The 25,821-nt window shown below is 49.3% G+C and overlaps 1 protein-coding gene across 9 annotated transcripts in view; it reads right to left on the reverse strand.

Annotated features, from left to right (window-relative positions):
* The window catches only part of SLC41A3 (solute carrier family 41 member 3), a 77,725-nt gene that overhangs the window by 6,007 nt on the left and 45,897 nt on the right, over window positions 1–25,821 (reverse strand). For all 9 annotated transcript variants that reach the window (XM_055110381.2, XM_003815229.5, XM_008968176.5 and 6 more), the window contains 6 exons: window positions 21,218–21,289; window positions 13,969–14,113; window positions 10,421–10,567; window positions 4,366–4,510; window positions 3,129–3,208; window positions 254–388 (listed from right to left, as the gene is read on the reverse strand). In XM_055110381.2, the coding sequence (XP_054966356.1) occupies window positions 254–388; window positions 3,129–3,208; window positions 4,366–4,510; window positions 10,421–10,567; window positions 13,969–14,113; window positions 21,218–21,289 (724 nt within the window). The remainder of the gene's footprint in view (window positions 1–253; window positions 389–3,128; window positions 3,209–4,365; window positions 4,511–10,420; window positions 10,568–13,968; window positions 14,114–21,217; window positions 21,290–25,821) is intronic.

Raw genomic sequence — 25,821 nt, forward strand, 5'->3', positions numbered from 1 at the left:
AAGAAATCAGCTCTCCCTGTTTCACCACTAACCTAACACCTAGTGCCCAGTGGACATTCAATAAATAATTGAATGAAGGAATGAAGGAAAGGCAGGGCCGGGGAGTCTCATTTCTGGGGCCCTGAAGGTGATGTGTGCTGAGATCAGCCCTGGCTTCAGGCATCCATTGCTACAAACACCAGATTCCAATGACACCGATGTTTTCTTGTTTAAAGAAATGGCTATCATGGCCTCTGAAAGACATGACACCCACCTGACGTGCAGAAAGTAGAACACGGGTTGGGCCAGAATTTCTTCATCTGGAGGGGCAGGACGCCAGGTGCACTCCACATGTGCAGGTAGGTTGAGATTCGGCTGGTCTGAATGGCCACCAGATTGCCACCAACACCTACGAGGAGAAAAGGAATCTGTTTTCCCTTTCTTTACGCCAGTCTCTAAGTTGTATCCCTTATTTTAAGTTCCCTTCCTCCAGGAAGTCTTCTTTGGTTAATTCAGTATTTCATTATCTTTTCCTTTCCTCCCACTTGACCACAGATCTTGTTTGGCAGCAAGTCAGGGTGGCCCAGAGCTTGTGAGTGAGGTATCCAGGGAGTAACTGCATCATCTTGACTGCTGGCATCTCTTAAGGTGAGGGGAGTGCAGCTGTAAAGTAGGTTCTCAATAAATATTTGTTGGCTGGAGCGAGGATGGGAGGGAGGGGATCCAGAGACAAAGTAAGGATGAGGGGAGAGTGGATAGAAAGGTCTGAGAATAGTGTGATAAGGCAGTCTGGATAAGTCAGACCTCAAGGCCACAGGCATTGACAGGAACCAGACTACAGCCTGGAATATATGAGAAAATGAAAGTGATTTTTTTTTTTTTCACTCAAGGTGGGAAGGAGAGAGGAGGAATGACAACAGTGGATAAGAATGAGAGGGGGCCAGGCATGGTGGCTCATGCCTGTAATCCTAGCACTTTTGGAGGCTGAGGTGGGTGGGCATTTGAGGTCTGGAGTTCGAGACCAGCCTGACCAACATGGTGAAACTCTGTCTCTACTAAAAATACAAAAAAAATTAGCTGGGCGTGGTGGTGCACACCTGTAATCCCAGCTACTCAGGAGGCTGAGGCAGGAGAATCACTTGAACCCAGGAGTCAGAGATTGCACTGAACCAAGATCGCGCCACTGCACTCCAGCCTGGGTGACAGAGTAAGACTCTGTCTCAAAAAAAAAGAATGAGAGGGAAGGTGAGGGGAGGACAGAGATGATCACAGGCAGGTGGCAAAGCAAGCATGCGGCAGGAGACATGCCTGGGACACCTCTCATGGCTGTGTGGTCTGAGAGCTTTGAAGAAAAGACGTTGTCTGCTGCATGATTTCAATTTGTGGTGCTAGGTGAGCCCCTCTCTCGGAGCTCAGTTGTCAGTGCAAACTTCCACATTCATAGATGCTTTGGGTGTGTGCCCAGAGCAAGTGGCTTTAGGGGAAACAGGACGAGCGGGGTCATGTGTAGATTGACAGGGCATAGAACACAGAACCCTAGAGGCAGAGTCATGAGGCCCAGAAAACCATGAGCACATGCGGTCTCTGGGAACACCAGGGCTTCCTGCTGAGACTCCGGGATCCCACGGGGTATGAAAAAGGTTTCAAGCTCTGCCAGGGCCAGATGGTCCAGCTGACAAAGGCCATGCTGAGCATTCCTTCTGTGGGGGCAGATGCGGGGGCGGGCTGATGGAAGGTGGGGATTCCCCTATCCTACTTGCTCAGTGCCATGGAGAACTCTCCCTAGCTGGGCCAGGTGTGCACCAGTGACCTCTAGGGCAGAGGCCAACCACACAGGCTGTTCTAGAGGATGCAAACAATTGTCTTCAGGCAGAGGACTGCTGCGATCTATTCTGCTTGGCCCATACATAATTTTAAAAAGAAAAAGGAAAAAAAAATCTCAAATTAATTGGTACTGTTTACAAATTAGGCCCTTAATACAGATTCCCAGCTTCTCTTCCCAAGTCAGCACTGGCAAGTCTGGATCTACACTCTCCCGAGGCAACTATTGGCTGGAGCTGGACAGGCACCACACTGTTCATATGAGAAATGCATTCTGCAGCTTGCCCCTGCCATTTCTCACTGTCTAGCTGCATAATTCATGCAGATTGTTTGGCCACTGAAGGCATCCGAGTTGGTGACTCATCCCAAAAAATCACTCCAACGTAATAAGCCCTCTGTTGCTGTTCTCATGCACAATGTGAAGGCACTTTGGCACTGTTGGGGTGAGGACATGCTGGGTGGCCCACTGACATGCAAGGAATAAAGACATGGTCCCCTAAGGGAGCAAGGGAGGAGGGACACTGTGGACACGCAGGGGCTGCCTAGGAGCCTCTGAAGGCTGTTTCTTCAGTCCCTGCAGGCCAGGGCCTGGGGGCTAAACTGGACAAAACATGTTTTGTTCTTCTCCTAACTGATCACTTCCATTTACAGAAACTTATCAGACACCAGACACCAAGCTAAGCTTTGGTTAAAAGAGGGGTCATCCACACAAACCCCACAGGGTGTAGGCCTAGGAGGTAAGTATGTGCAGAGAGCCAGGTGTCAGACAACAGGGAAGGGGGAGATCAAGGCAGCTGGGAAGCACAGTCCTGGATCTGTCTCAGGCACTGCTGCAGTGCCCAGAGTAGAGATCCGGTATTTGTTACAGTCTTAATTTTTAAGAAGAAGAAATTCAGATTTTTAAGTGTAAATATCTGAGTTCTGATGTCAGTAATGAATCCAAAAAAGGAAAAAGAAAAGCCACAAGAGCTAGCGCCCCGGTTCTGAAGGCCATGCTCAATTGGCAGGTGCCATCGAGGCCGGAGTTTGACTCAGTGCCTGCAAAGCCTGGAATTCGGTCCTGTCAGGAGAGCTTATGTCCCAGGGCTGCCTGTGAGGAGCCGGGTCTGAGCTGCTGCGAACAGTGTGTGGGGCTTCCTCCCCAGGCTTCTTCCATCTGAGAAGACCTGCTCCAGCATCCCTGTAAGGCAGCAGTCTGTCCACGGCTCAGCTGCCCAACTGCCTGTGCGGGGCTGGTGCTGCCCCTCTGAGGTCTGCTGTTCCGGTCCAACCCAATCCTGTGGGCCTACCCAACCCAGGGACCACATGGGAACCCTTCAAATACGTACCACATATGACGGGGGTAAATATCGCCATGCCTTTGTACTGCTGCTTAGAAATGGTTTTGCTCAAGATGAGTCCTCCGAAACTGGGGAAATAGCAGACAGCAGTCAAGTTATCAGAGTTTACACTTAAAATGGCCCTGCGACTCTCCACACAAATCACCCTCTCAGCCCAGCTTCCCATCCTTGGCTGTCACTCTCCTCTCCCCTACACAAAATATCTGCTGCAGCCAAACTGGTCTCCCCAGCATCCCTTGCACCCTGCTCATGCTTTTCCATCTCCACTTTGAGCCTCAACCATTGCAGAAGGCCATCCGAGAACACCCACTTATTGCAAAACTAACAAATGCCTTTTCAAAAGCACACAGCTGGCTGGGCTGTCCCAAGACTCCGGCACCACGACTGAGATGCTCTTTAGCAGAAAACAGAACCTGCAGGAGGATCACCTCATGCCCACCCCATGTTCTCAGAAAATGTTGCAGCCAGACCTTGCTCCCACTGGCCACTGTAGTTTAGCAAAAGCTTTACCACCCCTTGGAACTTCTTAGAGCCCTGGAGAAGCTAGGTCAATCTGTATAAGGAGCCCAGGAGCCTCCTGGAAGCAAGGATACCTACTCTATCGCCTCTTCTCCCCAAGACTCAAAGTTAGAAAAACTCATCAGAATGGACAGGGGTGGCCCCCATCAAGGTCAACTCTCAGGAAATGAGCCTTGAGAGGGAGCTGGAGGGTGGTGGACCTGGGCTCAGCTGAAGGTTCTAAGGCTCTGGAGGGGCGCTAACCCCACAGCTGTCTAGGTCCCACCAGTAGCCATGCGTGGCCAGTGACCAGGAGGACCAGTGAGTCAGCAGATGTGGCCTTGAGGCCAAGGTGGGGGACCTGCCACCTAAGCAGGGATCTGGGCCAGCAAAGCTCTAGTGGCAATGGCCTGAAAGCCGCTGTCTCCCTTGGGGCTCCAGTGCACTCCAGTGCCGGCCCCAGCTTTGGCTCTTCCTGGGTCCCTGGTGCTCTGGCAAATGTAAACAGGGCAGCCTCTCTTAGAACCAACAAGGCCCAGGGTTCTCAGTGAAAGGGAGAGAAGAAAGGAAAAAAGGTATGATTCAATCAGCAATGGGAGTTACTGAAAGAGCCCACAGCTACATTTCACTCCATTCCTGTCCCCCAAGGCAGTGAGTGTCACCCTGGTTCTAGGGGCCTTCATGGCTGAGAGGAGGAAGAGGGGCCGTGGCCCTGGCTCCTGCTCACCTGCTGATGACCATGGCCAGGATGATTGGGAACCAGCCAAACTTCAGGATCTTCACGATGGGTGGGCTCTGCTTGGCAATGAGGACCCACACTGGGGTCAGAGCCGCAAAGCTGAGGCAGACCAGCGGCGTCAGATACCGACTATCTGAAAGGAGAATAGGGACACACGCAGCTCATGCGGCCAAGGCCAGCACACACAGGCTGGGCCTAGATTTCACAAATGAGAGGTGGGTGAGGACGCTCCTGTCCTCATCAGTTGGGGAACTGCCTTGCCATACTTTTCACAGAACTTTCACCATCCCAAGAAGTAACTGGAAAAGCTCCTCTCTGTCCTCCATTCCTGCCACATTCAACTCCACTTCTCTGGCAAACTTGCTATTTTCCCCATATAAAGTACCCTGTTCTGCCTCCTCCCACCCTGATGCTACTGTCATAAATAAATAGAAGTACAATGTATGGAATGCACCATGAGCCAGCACTATGCTCAGTACTTCGGGTGCACAATCTCATCTCACCTTCTCGACAGCCCCTGCTTAGACAGGCAGCAGGAGGAAGCAGACGTGCAAAAAAGGGTGGCTGCCTAGACAGCAAGCAGCCCCGTCAGGGCTATGGCCTGGGTCCATGGAATGCCAGGGCCGGCTATGGGATGCCACCCATGGTCCTGGCTGAGGCCAGTCCCAGGCAACCAAGGGTCACCAGCCGGGTAGCTACTCGTGTCCCCATCTCATCTTCTCCACTGGCGAGAGGCCAGTGAAGACTGGCCAGGTGCTGGATCAGTCACTGCTGCGGGGGCCCAGGACAAGCCTGACACACTCGGGCATCTCGTGCATTCATTCCTCCCTTTCTGTGTAGTGCTCCGTGTGAGGGTCCCCCACAAGTGACAGAACAAGACACTGGCTTTCTCTAGAGTGGTCGTCTCACCCTCAGCCCCACCCTCTGGAGGGCAGGCTCACCTGCCAAGGGGGCCCAACACTCAGGGGTACCCAGGCATGGGTCTGTGTCCCATGTACTCCCTCTCTGGGGGTGTTATCAGGAACATCCGCTCCTTCCTTCTCTGCACTAAAGGGTCATGGCCCATTCCTCTGCCTCAGGTGCCCCAGACTGGCTACAGACAAGGTACTTTATGGTAGGAGGGCGTGGCCTCTGCAGGAGATATAAGCCAGGCCCAGCCACCTCTAACCAGGTCTCCCACCCTCTGGGAAACAGCGGCCTGCAGAAGCATCACCTTATACGACGCTTTTGAATCCAGTCTGAGTTTTCGGTTAGCTACTCACAAGTACCCCCAGGGCCTGCCTCATGCTTTCCCCAGCACACTTCCCCAATGTGCAATGCCAATTCCCAACTACACCCAGCAGGTATTACAGTCAGCTGCTCACACCTCAGCGGGTCAAGATTTATCTAATACAGGCCAGTCCCAGTGACTCCTGAGTGCAACAGAGAGAAGGTCACAGTCTCACTGGAGAGACAGATGCCCCAACAGTGATTTTGTGTCTAAATCATAAGTCGTGTGGAAATGAGCACACGGTACAGCCTGGGGCAGAGGCAAAGGTTCATGTGATGCCTGAACTCTCACTTATTTTGCAAATCCAACTCAAATAACCCATATACAAATCTTCTTGTTTTAAGTTTAGTTTAGCTTAAAAGTAAAGTTAGGTCATCTTATTCTTTCTTACAGATCTCCCTTGCCACTTAAGTAAACTTGGCGAATCTCCCTGGTGATTAAACATCACTGCTGGCAGGCAACACCAGGATGGCAAGAAGACAGTCCCAAAGCTGGGACAGAAAGGGTCCCAGTGCCCATACCCTCTAAATCACAGCTGTTTATTTGTCTGCTTCAGTTGCCAACAGGTAAAGATGGGATGCTTTCTCAAATCCCTAGGCCTACATTCCCATGGGGAGTGATAAACTGCAGCTTTGCTGAGGCTCTTCCCTTTGTCTGGGCACTTCTTCAACAACTGTCACTGCATGCCCACTGCCCTCCAATCCTGTGAGGACACATCAGTGTGGCCGACCAGCCTCAGGCCCCACTCAACCTCCTAGTACACCTCTGCCCTAAAGGTAGAAGTTAACAACCCATATAAATGCAGGCTTCAGTTGCTTATTCTTCCTAACATGGTTTGGAGAGCTTGAGGCACTTTCCTGAGCACTCCTTGAACTTGTGGAATAACCTCAGGCTTTCCCTCTGTAAAAGGATTTTTGACTGTAATACAGCAGGGTCCTTCCTGTGGGAATAATGGCTGATTTGAAGGTCACAGTGTCTTAGTCAGTTTTGTTGCTTATAACAGAACACTCGAAACTGGGTAATTCCTAAAGAAAACGAATTTGTTCTTACGGTTATAATGGCTGAGAAGTCCAAGGTTGAGAGGCTGCCTCTGGTGAGGGCCTTCTTTGCTGGTGGGGACTCTGCAGAGTCCGGAGGTGGCGCAAGGCACCACATGGCGAGGGAACCGAGCATGTAGCTCAGGTCTCTCTTCCTCTTTTTTAAAGCCACCAGTCCCACTCCCATGGTAACTCATTAATCCAATTAAGCCATTAATCTATTAATCCATGAATGGATTAATCTGTTCATGAGGGCAGAGCCCTTATGACCCAATCACCTCTTAAAGGCCCCACTTTTCAATACTGCCACATTGGGGATCAACACATGAAATTTAGGGAACTCATTCGAACCACAGCATTCCACCCATGGTACCCCAAATTCATGTCTTTCTCACATGCAAAATACATTCATTCCATCCCCATAGCCCAGAGTCTTAACTTATGCCAGCATCAACTCAAAAGCCCTAAGTCCAGAGTCTCACATGTGAGCCTATGAAATCAAAACAAGCTACCTGCTTCTAAGATACAATGGTGGTACAGGCATAAGGCAGACATTCCCATCCAAAAGGAAGAAATGGACAAAAAGAAAAGACCAATAGGCCAAAACCTGAGAGAGCAGACACTGGGGCTTATGACTCCAGAGCTTTCTCCTCTGACTCCATGCCAGGCATCCTCTACACGCTGGTGTGGGGGTTGAGGTTCGCAGGCCTCTGAGATCCCCCTACCTCCAACCATGGCTGTGCAGTGCTCAGTCCACCCAGCTCTCCCAGGCTGAAATCGCACACTAACAGCTCTGCAGTCCTGGGGTCTTGGTGGGAGTCCTGCTTCCATGGCTCCACTAGGCATTGTCCTGGTGGAACTCTGGAGCAGCTCGAATCCCACATTTCTGCTTGGCACTGCTCTAGTAGGGGAACTCTGCAGTGGCTTCAGCCCTGAAACAAGTCTTCGTCTGGGCCCCCAGGCTTTGGACAAAATACTTCCAAAACTTGGTAGTGGCTACTAAGCTTCCAAGGCCCTGGCTCTCTGCAAGTCTGGACAATTAGCACCACATGGAGCTAGGTTTATGACTTGTACCTTCTGGAGCGGCAGCATGAGCTGCACCCGAGCCGTGTGAGCCATGACTGGGATGGCCAAGGAGCGCTGCACTGGGATACAGGGAACAGAGTCCCTAGGTGGCCCTGGGCAGCAAGCTCATGCCCTGGGCCTGTCCCCTGAAACTATTCCGTCTTTCTAGGCTTCTGGGCCTGTGATGGGAGGGGGGGCCTCAAAAAATCTCTGAAATGCTTTTGGGCCTTTTCCCCCTTGTCTTGACTATTAGCTCCCAGCTCCCTTTCAGCCATGCTAATCTCCTTAGAAACTGGTGGCTCAGTCACACCCTTGGATTCCTCTCCTGGAAACTCTTTCATTCTCTACCATATGGCCAGGCTAAAAATATTCCCAATTTTACCGCCGTTTCCATTTTCTCTAAGAGTTCACCAGGTAAACCAAAAACAAAATTTGAAGCTCCATCCCAACCACCTGAATGGACTTCCTCCTCAGCCAGGGCACTCTTAAAATGTAACCTGAAAGACTGGTTCAGGCCATGACGGGGAGTGGGGGTCAGACATGCCTCATTATCCCTCTCCAGCATTAATATCAATGCAGACTTTAAGTCCGGTAAGAAGCATTTTATAATCTCTTCTCTCTGAAGCCTGCTACCTGAAGGCTTCCTCTCTGCAAATAACAACTGTCTCCACAATCCTTTTTCTTAACACAGACATTCCTTTCTATTGATCCCAGGTCTTTAGATAAACTCAACCAATTGTCAAAATCAGGTGTGTTGTTTGCTTCTTTGTTTAGAGTTTTTTTTTTTTCTTTTTTTTTTGAGACAGTCTCTCTCTGTTGCCCAGGCTGGAGTGCAGTGGCGCTATCTCGGCTTACTGCAAGCTTCGCCTCCCAGGTTCACGCCATTCTCCTGCCTCAGCCTGCCGAGTAGCTGGGACTACAGGCGCCCGCCACCATGCCTGGCTAATTTTTTGTATTTTTAGGAGAGACAGGATTTCACCGTGTTAGCCAGGATGCTCTTGATCTCCTGACCTCGTGATCCGCCCGCCTTGGCCTCCCAAAGTGCTGGGATTACAGGCGTGAGCCACCGCGCCTGGCCTGTTTAGAGTTTTTATACCCCCTATCTTTTCCTGGGCTTTCTGTGTCCTCCTTTTGTTCTTCCCCTGGGTGGGCCTTTATCTATCACATGTGCAGTGGCCCTGCCAGCACTTGGGAGAGCTGCATGCGCAGTGTGTTTATTGAGGTGGTGCACATGCTCAGTAGGGGCAGTTCTCACTGGTCCAGCGCTCCAAAGGAAGGTCATATACCAGTTAAATTTCACCATCTTGCCCTTTCACTGCACATGCTTAAAACCCTATCAGGGATTATGGCTTGCTAATTCCAGGTGTCTTCTGTCTGTTCTAAGACTCCTGTAATTCCAGGCACCAGTCACGGCCACTTATTATCTTAGAGGGACGGTTTTATGCCTGCCTGTCCGTTACTTAATGAGAACCAGACAGCTCTGGGGTTCCTCCCTTCTCCTGCTCATTATTTCAGGGGGACAGATTTATAATTGCCTGACCATGGCTTGACAACTGCCCAACATTCTTGGGGGCCCTCTCTCCTGCCCTGCTCATGTCTAACCCCCTATTCTATGACTAAGTTTAGAGTTCACCTGAGCCCAAAACTTAAGAACAGCTCAGTGGGAGCATAGATTCAAGTGCCCTGAATATACACTTCAATTAGTAGCAGTTACAAGTGGGATTTTAAAGATAAAGAAGAGGCTGTTCCTAAGTTGTTTACAAAGAATTTACATTAAAATAACATAAGCTATGGATTGGCTATATTATTGTTCATTGTATCACAAATTCCAGGTACATGAAGATAATGGGGGAGGCAGTTAGGAACAAAATGCCTTTAAACAATTGCCCAGGCATGGATGTGGGGGGCGTGACTGAAGCAAACAACACACTTGATTTTTCAAGTCGCCCACATGGCTCTCCTTCAAGTGTACTCTCTCGAATAAACTCTTGCTTTGCTTAAAATAAATTCTCCCTCCTGCTTTAAACCTTGCCCGTGTCTCTCATTTGAAATCTTTCCTTCCAGAAGACAAAGAACTGAAATTGCCGCAAAGTTGCCATTCTGGAGTTTCTCCAGATAGCTGGACTCACCGCTGGTAACAATATTATCTGGATATTGTTATTTAAGGTTGACATCAATAACACCCTACTTCTCAGTATCAATTTTTTGCTTTAGTCTATTTGCTTATAATGGAATACCAGAAATTGGATAATTCATAAGGAAATTTCTTATGGTTGTGGAGGCTGAAGAACCCAAGGTCGAGGGGCAGCATTTGGTGAGGGCCTTCTTGCTGGTGGGGACTCTGTGGTCTGGAGGTGGTGCAGGGCACCACATGGTGACAGAACCCAGTGTGCAGCTCAGGTCTCACCTCCTCTTCTTATAAAGCCACCAGTCCCACTCCCATGATAACTCATTAATCCATCAATCCATTAATTGAATCACCTTTTAAAGGCGCCACCTTTCATTACTGCCAAGTTAGGGGTTAAGTTTCCAACACATGAAATGTGGGGGACACATTCAAACAATAGCACATGGGCTGGGTGCAAAAGTACCCACTCAGCCTCAGTGGTGACCTGCTCCAGGGCCCCCCCTCCATGGAGCCTTTGTGTCTATAGAAGAAGACACTCTTTACCTTTGTGTCTGTAGAAGAAGCTGCTAACCAAAGCCAGAATGGACAGTGTGATGAGGTCTCCTAGGCTGGCTGCAATGGGCGTGGCAATGTTGTCGGGGTTGACCCCGAGCTTTCGAGCACCAATCACTATACAGACCATCAGCACCCCTGCAGAGAGAGAGAGGAGAAACAGCAGACTCAAATCCCAGGGAGCCAGATGGCTCTGAGCAGGCACAGCAGCACAGGGATGGGCGGCACTGAGTAGGGACTGGCAGGTGGCAGGGAGGCTGCTCATTAACTTGCCTCCCTCCACAAAGCCCTTGACGTGAGGCCAGGCTGCCCTGACTTTCAGAGCTTCCCACTACACTGGAGGCCTGAGAAGGCTGGGAGAGTTGGACTCCACTTTGTGACCTGTGCACATGATGCTAAGGAGTGACCCGTGGCTCCCGAGCTCCCAAATCACCAGGAACCACAGAGACAGGCAGCCCACAGCCCCATGCTGCATGAGGGCTGCTCCAAAGATGCTCGGAGCAATGGAACCCCTCGGGGTGAGCTCATGGCCTCCTGTGTTTACTGTCATCCTCTGAGAAGCAGACATCCAGATGGAAACAGCTAGGTAAGAGATTGATTAGGGACTAGGCCTGTGAGGGAAGACAGGGAGGGCGGGAGGGAGCTGGGAGCACTGGAGGACATCGACACAGTCAGGGCACAGGGGAGGGGGGCAGCGAAGGTGGGGTACATCTAAGACTGCACTGCATTTCTAGGTGCGCTCAGCCAGGCTGTCAGATGCACACTCGGAGGGCCCCGTGTCTCCCAGGAACAGTCCTGCACTGGGAGCTTAGCGGTGCTGTCCATGGTGCACTGGGAAGCACGTGCAGTGGTGGCGGATTTCTGGGGGCAGCACTGAAGAGGTGAGGCTCACGTTTCCGTGGCTACCATGCCTCTGAAGTCCTCCTTCCTGTTCAGACTGTTCAGACTGTGCTCTGAAGGGGACTATCACATGTGATCTCCTAGTCCCCATCCACAGCCTAGGACTTGACTCAACAGACTCTCACTTGGTTCTCTAAGAAGATACTCTGTGTTGTGGCTATTGGCATTTTAACACTTTACCCAGGATCTTGTAACTCTAAAAATAATTACAATCACCACCTGATGCCATCCTCAAGCTGCCACTACAAGCTGGTTTGTGCCTTGCCTGATCTTGTGAACAAGTCACAGCCCTGTGTCTCCTTTTGAATGCCAGCTGTAAGTGAATCCGAGTTCGCACGCTGAGTCAGTGAGCTGGGGACAATCTTGCAAGGACCATTTAAAGGAACACCAGTGGTTTGGGGGCACCTATTGAAAACCACTACCCTGAGGCTTCTGTGATAGCCTCTTCAACACCGCCTGGTGAGGTAACCGCAATGCTTCTGAACAGCCATGGACAATACAGATTTTGCTTGTGTTGCTAAGCTTCATCCGATCTCTGGGCCTCAGTTTTCCCTTCTGTAAAATGGGGAGCTGGGAATGGTGTTCTCTACAAGCCCCTGCAAAGACAGGGCTGGCCTTCAGGACTGTCAGACTGTGTTGTTTTCAGGAGACTTTATGCTGAGGTTCTCCTGGACTGTTCTTCTCTGGAAAGTCTGGCACATTCATCCCGCCCCATCTGTGGACCAGGCTGGGTCATGGCATCCAACATCCGTCCATGCCTGTGCAGGCTGTAACTAGGAGCCAGCCTCAGCCAACACCCTGAGCAGGGACACGTGGTTTGTAAACCTGCAGCCTGCTTTGGCACAGTCCTCTTCTGGCCTACACCCTCCATGCACTGGCACAGGAATGGGCCTGATCAGCTGCCTGGTAGGAATGAGAATAGCCCACATGGGTAACCCACAGCGAGCTGAGCCCAGAGGATACTGACTGAGCAAGTAGGTGGGGGAATGGATGTATAAACACAGGTTCAATTATGAAGTTATCAACTTTTCCTTCTTTCACTGAACCAAAGCAAGGCACGTGGTCTGGAAGATTCACAAAGACACGTGACCCAGGAGAGAGCTGGAGGAGAGTCCATTCATTCAGCGAACATCCGCAAGCTGGTTATAAGCCTGGCCCTGGTTTAAGTGATGACAATAACCAAAAGGCTCTGTTCCCATCAGTGGAAATGCCTGTCGGGTGTGGGGAGAGACAGTACACACATGTGCGAACACACATTTGAGGTGAGGTGAGTAAAACCGGACACTAACGTAAAGCATGGCTGGAATGGTCACTTTAGTGTTGGTCAGAGGAGGCCTCAGGACAAAAGCGACATGTGGCACTCACTCTAGTGTCCTGTATATTCATAAGCTTATTGTCTGCCCCTGAGCTAGAATATAAAATCAAAACACATTTTGTTGACAGTATATCCCCAGCACTACACCGTGCCAGGCACACAGCAGACACCCAGCAACAACTGAATCACCAATGGACAACCATGCAACGTGGCCAACGTGCGGCAACTGCTTTCCCTGCACATGTGCGAGCCCTAAGGAAGGGGTATGTCTGCCCGCATCTGTCTCACATGTGTTGCAGATACACGTTAAGCACCAGCTGTGTTTGGCATGAGACAGGAGCAGCAGACAGCAGGTGGGAACTACTGGGTCCCCACTCTTGAGGAGCTGACATTTTAGCAGGGAGGTGAGGCAGCAAGATGATGCAACAAGACAATCTGAGCTACACAAGCAGAGCCGGGGCCCATGGGAAGGGGAGAGAGGACGTGGGTGCATGTGGGAGGGTGGTGCTGTGCACTCAACACTGCTGTCCCCCTAACCCACATGTTGAAATCCTCACCCACAAGGTGAGGAGGTGGCGCCTTTGGGAGGTGAGGTCATGAGGATGGGGGCCCCACGAATGAGATGAGGGCCCTTATGAAAGAGGCCCCAAAGAGCTCCCACCTCTCTCCACTGTGTGAGGACAGCGAGAAGGGCCGACTGCAGCCTCAAAGGCAGCAGCTGTGAGCCCAGCCCCGCAGACGCCCAACCTCGGGCTCCAGCCTGCAGCCCCACGAGGAGTAAATGTCTGCTGCTGTCAAGCCGCTGACTGGGGGCTCTGTCACAGCAGCCACAGTCTCCTCAGACAGGTTAGAAAGGCCTCTCTGAAGACATGAAATGGAAGCTCAAATCTGTGCCTTACCCTCAGGACACCTGCAGCCTCCAGAGCCCATCACAGGCCTGTGTGTAAGGTCATGCTCAATAAGTGTTTAAAACCAACAGGCTGACTGCACAGATGAACAAGCCTGCTCTGTGCGGTGTCAGGCCTCGGCACAGGAGCGTGACCAGCTGAAGAGACCTGCAGAGCAGGGACAGGTCTTTACACAGCAGAGAGCAGAGGCGAGTGGTGGCAGGAGCGGCACACACCCCTGCCTGGGTGAGGGCACAAGGTGGGCCATGAAGACCCAGCTGGCTCGTCCCACCCTGCCAGTGAGAACCCTGAGCCCACCATCAGTCCCATTAGCAGTGGGACTCACACCCCCAGAAACTGAAAACACAATGAGCTCTGAGGTGGGACCTCAGAGGAGCAGGGAGCAGGTGGGGGCTCACAGCTGGGGCATGGCTCACCCAGGGCAAAGGCTGCAAGGAAGGCAGTGAGGACACTGCTGGCACACAGCAACTCCACCTTGGCGACATCCACTTCCTCTCGAGACACCACGCCCAACAGCAGCGCAGCCACAGCAGCCAAGAGCCCCACGACAGTGGCCTGCACCTGTTGGACAGAAATCAGAAGCATGAAGGAGGGCCCCGGGGCCACAGCCACACTCCCTGCCCTTCACACCTCACTCACCGCAAGGGGCCGGGTGCCACATGCTACTGCCTCCTTTCCCTTACCCTAAAATCTCACAGGCCCTCACCCCAGGAAAAACTAATACCACACCCCACACCTGCCTTGAACTCAACTCCTCCGAAACCACGCTGGCCACCTCTGCTCCCTTGCTAGGCACTGCCTTCAAGAGCAGAATCTATTTCTCCATCATCTGCTCAGGCTTTGGTCAGGGGCCACCTGGTATCTTGCTGGCAACTCCACTCTCACTGGTCTGAGCAGAAGTCCTCTGCAACTCCTGGCAGTGCAGACAACACACCTCACTTGCCATGTGGTGTAACCCACGACACAGAGCAGTCACACGGGAGGACTTCACACACTTTTGGTCTCTCCTTTGGCACCCTGCTCACACCCTCCCCTTCCAGGCTCTGTTCCCATCTCTGTCCTGCCAAACACACACCACAGCCTGCGCCAGGAGCTGCCCTGATCTGGACATCAACACTGGCACCTCTAATCCAAAATGCTGACCTGGAAACGTTATTAAAGAAGGACACAGAAACAAAGAGCTCCACCATGTACGGGGAGAAGAGTGATATGGTTTGGCTCTGTAGCCCCACCAAGTCACATGTTGAATTATAATCCCCGATGTTGGAGATGGGGCCTGGTGGGAGGTGATTGGATCACAGGGGCAGTTTCTCATGGTTTAACATCACCGCCACCCCCACCCCCCACCCTGTCCCTTGGTGAAGTCATCGGTGATCATGAGTTCTGGTTATTTAAAAGTGTGTGGCACCTCGTTCCTCTCTCTTGCTCCTTCTTTGGCTGTGTGAAGTGCTACTCCCCTTTGCATTCCCCCCATGCTTGTAAGTTTCCTGGGGCTTTTCCACAAGCTAAGCAGATGCCAGCATCATGCTTCCATGCTGTACAGCCTGTGGAACCGTAAGCCAATTAAACCTCTTTTGTTTATAAATTACCCAGTCTCAGATATTTCTTTATAGCACTGTGAGAACAGACTAACACAGAAAAGTGGTACTGAAGAGTGGGGCACTGTTATAAAGATACCTGAAAATGTGGAAGCGACCTTGGAGTTAGGTAACGAGCAGAGGGTGGAAGAGTTTGGAGGGCTCAGAAGAAGACAGGAAGATAAGGGAATGTTTGGAACTTCCTCAAGACTTGTTAAATGTTTGTGACCAAAATTCTGGTAATAATTTGGACAGTGAAGGCCAGGCTGATGAGGTCTCAGATGGAGATGAGGATCTTTTCGGAAACTGGAGCAAAGGTTCCTTTTGTTACACTTTAGCAAAGAACTTGGCTGCATTATACCCCTGCCCTAGGGATCTGTGTAACTTTGAACTTGAGAATGATGATTTAGGGTATCTGGTGAAAGAAATTTTTAAGCAGCAAAACATTCAAGATGTGAACTGGCTGTTTCTAATAACCTATGCTCATATGCATGAGCAAAGAAATGATGCAAAACTGGAACTTATATTTAAAGGGGAAGCAGAGAGTGAAAGTTTGGAAAATTTGCAGCCTGGCCATGCGGTAGAAAAGGCAAACCCACTTTCAGGGGAGAAATTCAAGCAGGCTGCAGAAATTTACATAAATAAAAAGGAGCCAAGTGCTAACAGCCAAGACAATAGGAAAAGGCATAGAAGACATCATAGAGACCTTATTGGCAGCCCCTCCCCTCACAGGCCCAGAGGCCTAGGAGGACAGAATGGTTTCATGGGCCAGGTCCAGGGCCCCTGCTGCCCTGCACAGCCTCAGGACACTCCGTCCCATGTCCCAGTCGCTCAAGCTCCAGTCATGGCTCAAAAGGGCCCAGATATAGCTCAGGCTGCTGTTTCAGAGGATGCAACCCATAAGCCTTGGTTGCATCCACGTGTGTTATGCCTGCAGTTGCACAGAGTGCAAAGTTGAGGCTTCGGAGCCTCCGCCTAGATTTCAGAGGATGTATGGAAAAGCCTGGCTATCCAGGCAGAAGCCTGCTGCAGGGGCGGAGCCCTCATGGAGACCCTCTACTAGGCAGTGTTGGGGGAAATGTGGGGTTGGAGCCCCCCACACAGTTCCCACTGGGGCACTGCCTAGTGAAGCTGGGAGAAGAGGGTCCCCATCCTCCAGACCCCAGAATGGTAGCTCCACCAGCATCTTGCCACCGTCAGCCTGGAAAATCTGCAGGCACTGAATACCAGCCCATGAGAGCAGCAGACAGGGCGGAACCCTGCAAAGCCACAGAGGCAGAGCTGCCCAAGGCCTTGGGAGCCCACCCCTTGCACCAATGTGCCCTAGATGTGAGACATGGAGTTAAAGGAGATTATTTGGGAGCTTTAAAATTTAATGACTGCCCCACTAAGTTTCAATTCTGCATGAGGCCCATAACCCCTTCCTTTGGCTGATTTCTCCCCTTTGAAATGGGAGTATTTACCCAATACCTGTATCCCCCATTGTATCTTGAAAGTAACTAACTTGTCTTTGATATTATAGGCTCATAGTTAGAAGGCACTTGCCTTGTCTCAGATGAGACTTTGGACTTTTGAGTTAATGCTGGAACGAGTTAAGACTTTGGGTGACTGTTAGGAAGCCATGATTATATTTTGCAATGTGAGAAAGGCATGAGATTTGGGGGGCCAGGGGTGAAATTATATAGTTTGTATTTGTTTCCCCACCAAATCTCATGTCAAATTATAATCCCCAATGTTGGAGGTGGAGCCAGGTGGGAGGTGACTGGATCACGGGGGTGGTTTCTCATGGTGACCCCTTGGTGCTGTCATCTATAATGAGTGAGTTCTGCTGAGATCTGGTCCTTTAGAAGTATGTGGCACTCCCCCCCCACCACTCTCTTGCTCATTCTCTGGCCACATGAAGTGCTGGCTTCCCTTCTGTCTCCCACCATAATTGTAAGTTTCCTGAGGACTCCTCAGAAGTCAAGCAGATCCCAGTATCATGCTTCCTGTACAGCCTGTGGAACCATAAGCCAATTAAACTTCTTTTCTTTATGAATTACCCAGTCTCAGATATTTCTTTATAGCAATGCAAAATGGACTAATACAAAGAGCTAGTTTTTTAAAGCTAAAAATTGCTCCCCAAGTTAATCCATGTAATTCCAGTCAAAGTCCCAACAAGATCTTTCACGGCACTTGACAACTCATTTTAAATTTCACAAAAATGAGTAACTGTGCAAGAATAGCTAAGACAGCTTTGAGAAAGGTCAAAGAGGGAGTTGTGGCATACTCATGATCAAAGTGTATTTTAAAGCTGAAGGAATGAAAGCAGTGTGGTCCTGACAGAAACAAATAGATCAGCAGGACAGAACACAGCCCCATAAAAGAACCATGAATATATGAAAATTTAATATATAAGAATGTAATCATGAATATATAGCAGGATAAAGGTGGCATTGCAAATCAGGATGGAATGGGTAAATATTAAACAGGGTAAGAAAAACTGGATATCTAGATTTGGGAAAAATATAGGTCCCTACTTCATACCATTCACACACATACCCCTGAACATAAAAACTATTTCATAAAATAAAATAAATATAATACATATGTAATATATATTATACAGAATATATAATTATAATATGTATAATATATATTATATATGTTATTATATTTTAGGAAAATTCTAAATAAAATCTCAATATATGTATATTATAAACCTTTTATGTTTAAACAATATATATTAAGTTATATAAAACTTTATAACATATAATATATATGATATATAATATATAATTATATATATATTATACATATATACACAAGTCCATTTATACACTGGACTTCATTATTCTAGATACTAACTAGAAAAATGCACAAGGGTTATGGATAGGCAACTCACAGAAAAGAAAATACAAACGGATAACAGACGTGCATAAAGATCAACTTCTCTAGTAGTTAGGAAAATTCTAAATAAAATCTCCATTTGAAGGTATCTTATTCATTAACAGCTGATGCTGTTCTTCCTCTTTTAAAAGGTAAGTGTTGTCTTATTTTCTACTGGGGTCTCCTGTTCTGAGCACAGAGCCTGGCACTCTGCAGGTACTTATACAGGCTCAATGGACAGATGGATGAATGACAGATGTGTGGGTGAACAGGTAGGTGGGTGAATGGGTGGGTGGATGGACAAATAAACAGATGGACAAATGGATGAGTAGACAGGTAGGTCGGTGGGTGAGTGGCTGGGTTGATGGATGGATGGATGCACAAGATATACTTTGTTTATTCATCAGATTAGGTAAGACTAAAATTTAAAAGGTTGATAATATAAAATACATATTGACAAGTATGTGAGAAAATGGTTCTCTTATACATTGAAGGGGGTCAATGTTGGTACAGGAATTTAGGGGGAAACTTTGGCTACAATTTATCTATATACCTTCTGATTCAGCATTTTCTCAAAAGAAACATTTGTGTATTTGTACAAAGCATTCACAGCTGATATTTACTGAGTGCTATCTGCCATGCTCGAAGTAATTTTTATTCAATAAGTCGTTATTAAGACAAAAGTACAAGTCACAGAATTATGTGTGTAAAACTTTTTATGTTTAAACAATACAGAAAACCATATATATTATCTGTGGGCACACACATTTATATGGTTAATTCAAAAAGTAGTTTAGAAGAACATTTTCAATGCTAATGAGGTTATAGAGAAACTGATTCAAATATTGCTCAAATATTAATGGTAGGGCTAATTATTTAATACTAAGAAATAAAATAATTTTTAGTCATTTTGGAGGGAAATCTAGAGCTTTGAACTGTTCATACCCTTTGAACTTGTGGGAAGTTATCTTAGGAATTTCACGCACAAAGATACTTTCATTGCAGTATAATCTTTCAAGTAAGTCAAAGGCTAGGAAGACCTCAAGGCCCCGCTCAGTGGCAGGGTTCAGGGAAGTGGGCAGGGCTGGTGCTGAGTGGACTCCCAGGGGACCGGCTCTTAGTGGCTGCCCTTTGGTCACTGCTGCCTCCCCACATTTATACGACAGAATATGCTGAAGTTCTTAAAAAGTCCAATGAATAAAACTTATTGCACTGCTGATGATTCAGAGTTAATTAAGCTTTTTTAAAAATGGAGGAGACAAAATTACATTCATGCTAGGATTGGGACTATACACCAAGCCAGTGCCTGTCCCTGAGCAAGGCTTCATAAACATATGTTGAGAATCAATTATGTGGAAATGCGCATCCATATGGACAAAGATTTTATGGAAAACAGCAAAGTAAAACCAGTGTGACTTGTAGTCGAGGCATTTATTACCTGCCCCTTGCTAGACCTTGTGTTAGAGGCATCCCCAGCATCTCATTCAACTCTGCAGTTCCTCAGCCACAGGACATGGTGCTAGCACGTAAGACTCAGCTTAGCTGCGGGCAGCAGACATGTAAACACACAACTACAATCAGGGCAGCCGCAGCAGCATGCATAAGGCACCAAAGACGTAAAAGGCAGAAAGAGATACACCTGGTGTTAGGTAGGAACTTACACCTGAGTGGAGCCTTTAACGAGCTTCACTGGCAGCTGAACTAGAGGAGAAAGGACCTTCCCAGGAGAGATGGCTAAAGATGCACGGCAGGGAGGTGTGAAGGGGTGGGGGCTGGGCAGGAAGCTGGTAAGACAGCGCGGCCAGGCCCACAGTTGGACGAGAGGAGCCAGTGAAGGAGAGGAGGCATAACTGACTGGGTTTTAGAAAGGCCACCCAGGTGGCCAGGAGGAGCTGGAGGATTCCTGGCCTGGGAGTGGCTAGAGCAGTGTGGAGGTCTGCCATTATCCAGGCAGGGGAGGAGGAGGAGAAGCGGAATTCATGCACAACTCGGAGGCAGAAGCCTCAAAGCGACTGCATGCTGAGAAGCAGCTGGGGTGACTTGGTTTCTGGTGTGGTTACTGGGAAGGACCATCCACAAGGCACAGCTGACAGGACAGGGTGATGTCCAGGTGCCAGCCAGATGCCACATTCTGACATGGTGACAACTTCACAACAACCCTGCACAGGTAAGGTGAAGTGACTTGCCTGAGGCCCCTCAGTGGGCTGATTCCCAAAGTGAGCTTTCAACCATCACACTAGACTGAGTTGGGGACTTTAGCAGAGGTGAGTATGGGGAGAGAAGACAATGAGGCCAGACTTGGCTGTTTTGGGGGTGCCTCTGGGACAGGCAGATGGAGATGCCCCGTACAGTTAGATGTACTGGTTCTGGAACCCAGGTGCGGGATAAAGTAGGTATCATTCTAATGTGATGGATGGGGGAGTCAGCCCTGCTCAAGGCTATCCAGTGGATAAACAATGGGCTGATCTGATCTCAGGGTCCATATTCTCAGTGCTGTCACAGACCACCCCAACTCAGAGAGGCCCAGAAGGGTCTAGGATAAAGCTACCTCCTGTCTATGTCCAGGCCCAGCCTCTCCTCTTGCCTCTGAGCCAATCTCTTCCTCATCTCCCCCTGCCTTGGGCCTCCTAACTTAGTGACACTCTGTGGCAAGGTCCCAGGATAAGAGCTTAGTGGAACTGGGACCTGGGAGAAGGAGAAGGATGTGTGAGTGAGAGGAGCATGAAGCAGCTAAGGGGTTAAGATGTCTCTTGCAGGCTGAGAAGGAGCAGGCAGAGAGCCAAGGGAGGATTTCCAGGCAGGAAGGATCTACAGATGCCCAGAAAAAGTAAGATCACATGTAAGAGGCAATTACAGGTTGCCTCAGTTAGGGGAACACCTGTGGCCTGAGAAGCACAATTAGAGGCAAGAGAAGCCTGTTAGCACTGTGCAGTCCATGAGACAGAGAAGGAGCAAGTACAGGTGAGTCTTTCAAGAAGTGGGGCTTGGAAAGGAGGGAGTGGGGAAGCTGGAGGGACAACCCTGGGTCTGCTTCAGGTGGGCTGAGCCTCCAGAAGCTGCGTGAATGTGGTCTATTGGATGTGGGAGGGACAGGTAGCTACCTGTTCTCAAAGTTCAGGCCAGAGTGCAGGGACAAGAGCTCGCTTAGCCTTCACCCTTCCCACCTGGGGAAGCCTGGCTGCAGATTCAGAAGGGAGGGTCGGACAAGGTGAAGACTCACCTGGATGAGGGCCAGGTTGCTGCTGATGACTCTGTGCTGCTCCTGGGGGTCATCAATTTGTCCAGTGTTGGCCTAGAATGAAGAGAAAAGGACAAAGGTAGGACTGGCTAGGCCCAAAGCCAGGTCAACCCTTCCTGGGAAAGGCAGTCTCTCAGGGAAGAAATCAACAAATACCATTTCATCAGCGTCAGAAAAAAATTCCTCTGCTCAGCTCTCCAAACAGCAACCTGGCCTTCTTATACGGGGAGTGGGGAGAAACGTTAGGGCATAGACCCCTTTGAGAACTGGATGGGGGTCATGGATCAGTCCTCCATGACCATGCAAGCATATGACTGCACACACCTGCACACACACAGCGGTACACACACAGGCACACACAGCCACACAATGCATAGAGGCACACATGCATGCACACACACAGGCATTCATGTTACCAGCAATTTGAAGGCCATTTCTAGCTCTCAAACTCATGTGCAGACCTCAGTCAAGGCCTCCTACTGTGAAGCCCAGTCTTTGGCCAGGTCCCCCTGCCACCTACAACACCCTCCTCTACCCTGAAGCTAGCCTTATCTCCAATGACCACCAATCCGCTCAATGTCACCTTGGCAAAATCATCCCATTTAAGGAACACATATAAGTCTCTCTTCTCTTAGGATAAAAAACTGAGATCATAAATATGACTTTCTCCTTTAAAAATGGTTTTTGGCTCCCAACAGCATAACACTTACCAACAAAATTCAAGACATAAATCAGAAAAGTTTTCAAAGCAAATATATTTTCCTAGATTCCTTAAACTCAGTTCATTAAGTTCCTGAACTCCAAGGAGAAAAATATAAAAATGTGCCTACTGCTAACACACTTGATAATTCATTTTCTTTTCACAGAGAAGGGGAGCCTTTTTGTCTTCAGCACAACTGACGTCTGGGATGCGGCACCTGACTGTGGTTAGGCCTCAGTCCACTCTTGTTGAGTAGATATGACACCCACCGCAGGTGTCCCTGTTTGAACAGTAAGGGAAGGAGGCAGGGTAGAGACTCAGTGGAACACAGGGCGTGCTGAGCACGAGTGGCCAATGACTTACCCCTCTTCTGCTCTGCAGCTGCACTGTGTGTTCACTGAGACCTAAGTGTGCCTGTCTGCTGCTTCAACTCATGTTTTCTATTAATCAACCAGCTCCAACCTGGGTGCTGATCTTATCAGATAAGGGACTTGTGCTGGCCCATATGATTTCTGAGTATGAGTCAGAAAAGACACTCCTTTCTGAAAATATTTTTTATCATCTATAAAACAGTTAAAATAAAAGTACACATCTATAGCCTGTACAGCCCACGTGGCAGCCTGGCCCTTGCTATGCATGTGACCCTGAGTCCATCACTGGCATCCAGGAGCACATCACTGAGCGAAGGGTGCACAAAGCAGGAAGTGAGACCAAGAGGTAAAGCGGTGAGGGCAGGAGGCTGAGGAGCTCAGACATCCACAGAGGTGGGAGAGAGAGACATGGGAGGGGAAGAAGTATGGCAAGAGGTAGGGTGTAAAGGGATTAAGATTTCAGAGTGTCCAGAGTATTTCTGGGCCAGGGTGGCTGAAGTGGACTGAAGGTGGCACTCACCAGAGCTGAGCTGTCCAAAAACTCGGAGGCTTGGGTTGTGGATGAGTCATCCCTGTGGATGCTGAAACCTTCCAGGATGGTGGTGGGATTTAGTATAGAGAAGACCACCGAACACTACGTTTCCCAGGGCTGACCAAGCTGGTGATGAGGAGGGAAGGAGGCGAGATGGGACAGACAGGAAGCAGCATGCCAGCCAGGCCAACAGGAGCCACAGGAGCTGCGGGTTTGGGTGGAGGAACACAGACCGCTACCTAAGAGAAACAATCCTGACGCTTGTCAAAAACAGCAGAGGACCTCCTCCAAGACTATTGCCATGAGGAAGAAAGAGCGAAATCAACGCTGAACACTACAGGGATAACTGAGGGTGAAAAGCCAATGTCCAGGGCAAGGGAGCCGATGGAAATTACTAAGTGAATTCAGTTGGGTATCAAGGATGGAGGGAGCACTATGATCAGATACCAAGAGTGGAGAAGAAGAGCCTGGCTGGATATCAGGGTAGGGGATTTCCAGTAAACTGGCTTAGCAGGGCTCTTCTCTAGAACAGAGCCAGAAGGCAAGTGCAGAAGACAGCTCAGAGGAGCCTGACTTGGGTTTGGTCAAGGAAGGAGTGTTTGTCGCCACCCACGAGGGGCCTCTCGGGGGAGCAGGTCTCCATCAGGTAGGGATATTTTTCTGCCCTGGAATGGAGGTCCTAGAGATATCAGGGGAAATAGCTGCAGGCATGGGGCCAGTCTGAATAGGAATGAAGAGTTCAAAGAGAAAACCAGTGGGAGGCAGGAGCATCTACAGAGAGCAACCCAGATTTTCCTCAACAGAAGGGTTTCACAGAGGCCCTTCCTCAATGTGCATTTAAGATTTCATTGAATTTTTTAAAAAACTTCTTTGAATCTGACAATTCCAGGCTTCTACGAAAAATCTCACAGGATCCTGTCTCCGTTCTAGATTTTCTAAGCCTTTCCTTATTGTCTACGTAAAACAGCCTGCTTTCACTGACTCGGGGCGCCAGCGCCAAGTATTCTCCATGCACGCCACGGGCCTGCTCTCCCCTGCACCAGCTCTGGGCCTGTGAGGCTGCCCTGTAAGGATGGCATCAACAAGCTCAACACACCCCCCTTGCCCTTTCACTTCTGGTTGGTTCTGGCCAATGGGGAGCCATTGGGAGGATACTGGAGGCCCAACAGTGAGTTTGGGGTGTATGACCCCTGCACCCTTCCTATGGGGCAGGGGCTGTAATCTTCCACCCAAACCCACAGCTCCGGTGGGTCAGCCTTCACCTACAGCTACACGCACAGCCCCAACCCCACCCGCCAGGATCTGGAAACTGCCTTTCTTCCCTCTGCCCCTTGAGAACTGGAGTGATACTCACTACCTGTGGGTGTGAGTCCTGGGGTGCTTCGCTGCCTCTTCTTGGTTTCCTGAATGAACCCTTCCTGAAACTCCGCTCACTGCCCACCTGTATGTCACCTCTCTCCTGCCAGGATCCTGACCTATCCAATGACTCATCCCTTCAGAAGGATATTTAGCTCACTCACATAATTTGTCATTACTTTCTGTATTTTTTTCTAATAACAAAATACACTTACTGGATTAAGATGGAAGATGGAACATCTGTTTTGCTATCCTTCTCCTTTCCAGATTGGGGTAAGACAATCCTTTAACATTTTATTTGGGAATAATTTTAGACTTCAGAAAAGTTTCAAAGTCAACAGAGAGAGCTCCTACATACCCTGCACCCAACCTCTCCTGATAATACTTATATAACCTGAGACAGTCACGCATATGGTTTGGATGTGTGTCTCCTCCAAATCTCATGTGGAAGTGTGATCCCCAGTATTGGAGGTAGGATCTGATGGAAGGTGTCTGGGTCATGGGGGCAGATCCCTCATGAATGGCTTGGTGCCCTTCTCATAGTAATGAGTGAATTCTCACTCTGAGTTCACATGTCAGCTAATTGTTTAAGAGTCTAGCACCTCCTTCCCTTCTCCTGCTCCCTCTCTTGCCATGTGATGCCTGCTCCCCTTCACCTCCACCATGAATGGAAGCTTCCTGAGGCCCCCCCAGAAGCAGATGCCACCACTATGATTCTTGTACAGCCTGTAGAATTTGGAGGGCTCAGAAGAAGACAGGAAGATAAGGGAAAGTTTGGAACTTCGTACAGACTTGTTAAATGGTTTTGGCCAAAATGCTGATAGAGATATGGACAGAGAAGGCCAGGCTGATGAGGTCTCAGGTGGAAATGAGAAAGTTATTGGGAACTAGAGAAAAGGTCACCCTTGTTACACCTTAGCTTGGAACTTGGCTGCACTGTGCCCAGGCTCTAGGGATTTGTGGAAGGTTGAACTTAGGAGTGCTGTCTTAGGGTATCAGGCAGGAGAAATTTCTAAGGAGCAAATTTCTCAAGATGTGGTGTGGCTGCTTCTAAAAACCTAAAAACAGATGTGGGGGCAAATGAATGACTAAAAGTTGAAACTTATATTTAAAAGAAAAGCAGAGCATACATTTTTGAAAAATTTGTAGCCTGGTCCTATGGTAGAAAAGGAATCAAAGGGGCCTAAAGAGCAACCACTTTCTAGAGAGAAAAGGGAACCAGTGCTGATAGTCAACACAATGGGAAAAAAGCCTTGAAGGCATTTCAGATTTTTGAGGCAGCCCCTCCCATCACAGGTCCAGTGGCTTAGGAGGAAAGAATGGTTTTGGGGCCAGGGCACTGCTTCCCTACACAGCCCTGGGACACTGCTCCCAACATCCCTGGCTGTTCCAGCTTCAGCCATGGCTCAAAGAACATCAAGTACAGCTTTGGCTGCTGCTTCAGAGGATGCAAGCCTTACACCTTGGTGGCTCCCAGTGGTGTAAAGTCTGTCAGCACATGGAATGCAAGAGTGAAGGAGGTTTGGCTGCTTCCACCTAGATTTCAAAGGATGTATGTGAAAGCCTGGGTGCCCAGATAGAAGCCTGCCACTGGGGCAGAGTCCCCACGGAGAAACCCTACTAGGGC

Source organism: Pan paniscus, chromosome 2 (assembly GCF_029289425.2).
Source record: "Pan paniscus chromosome 2, NHGRI_mPanPan1-v2.0_pri, whole genome shotgun sequence".
NCBI classification, from domain to species: Eukaryota; Metazoa; Chordata; class Mammalia; order Primates; family Hominidae; genus Pan; species Pan paniscus.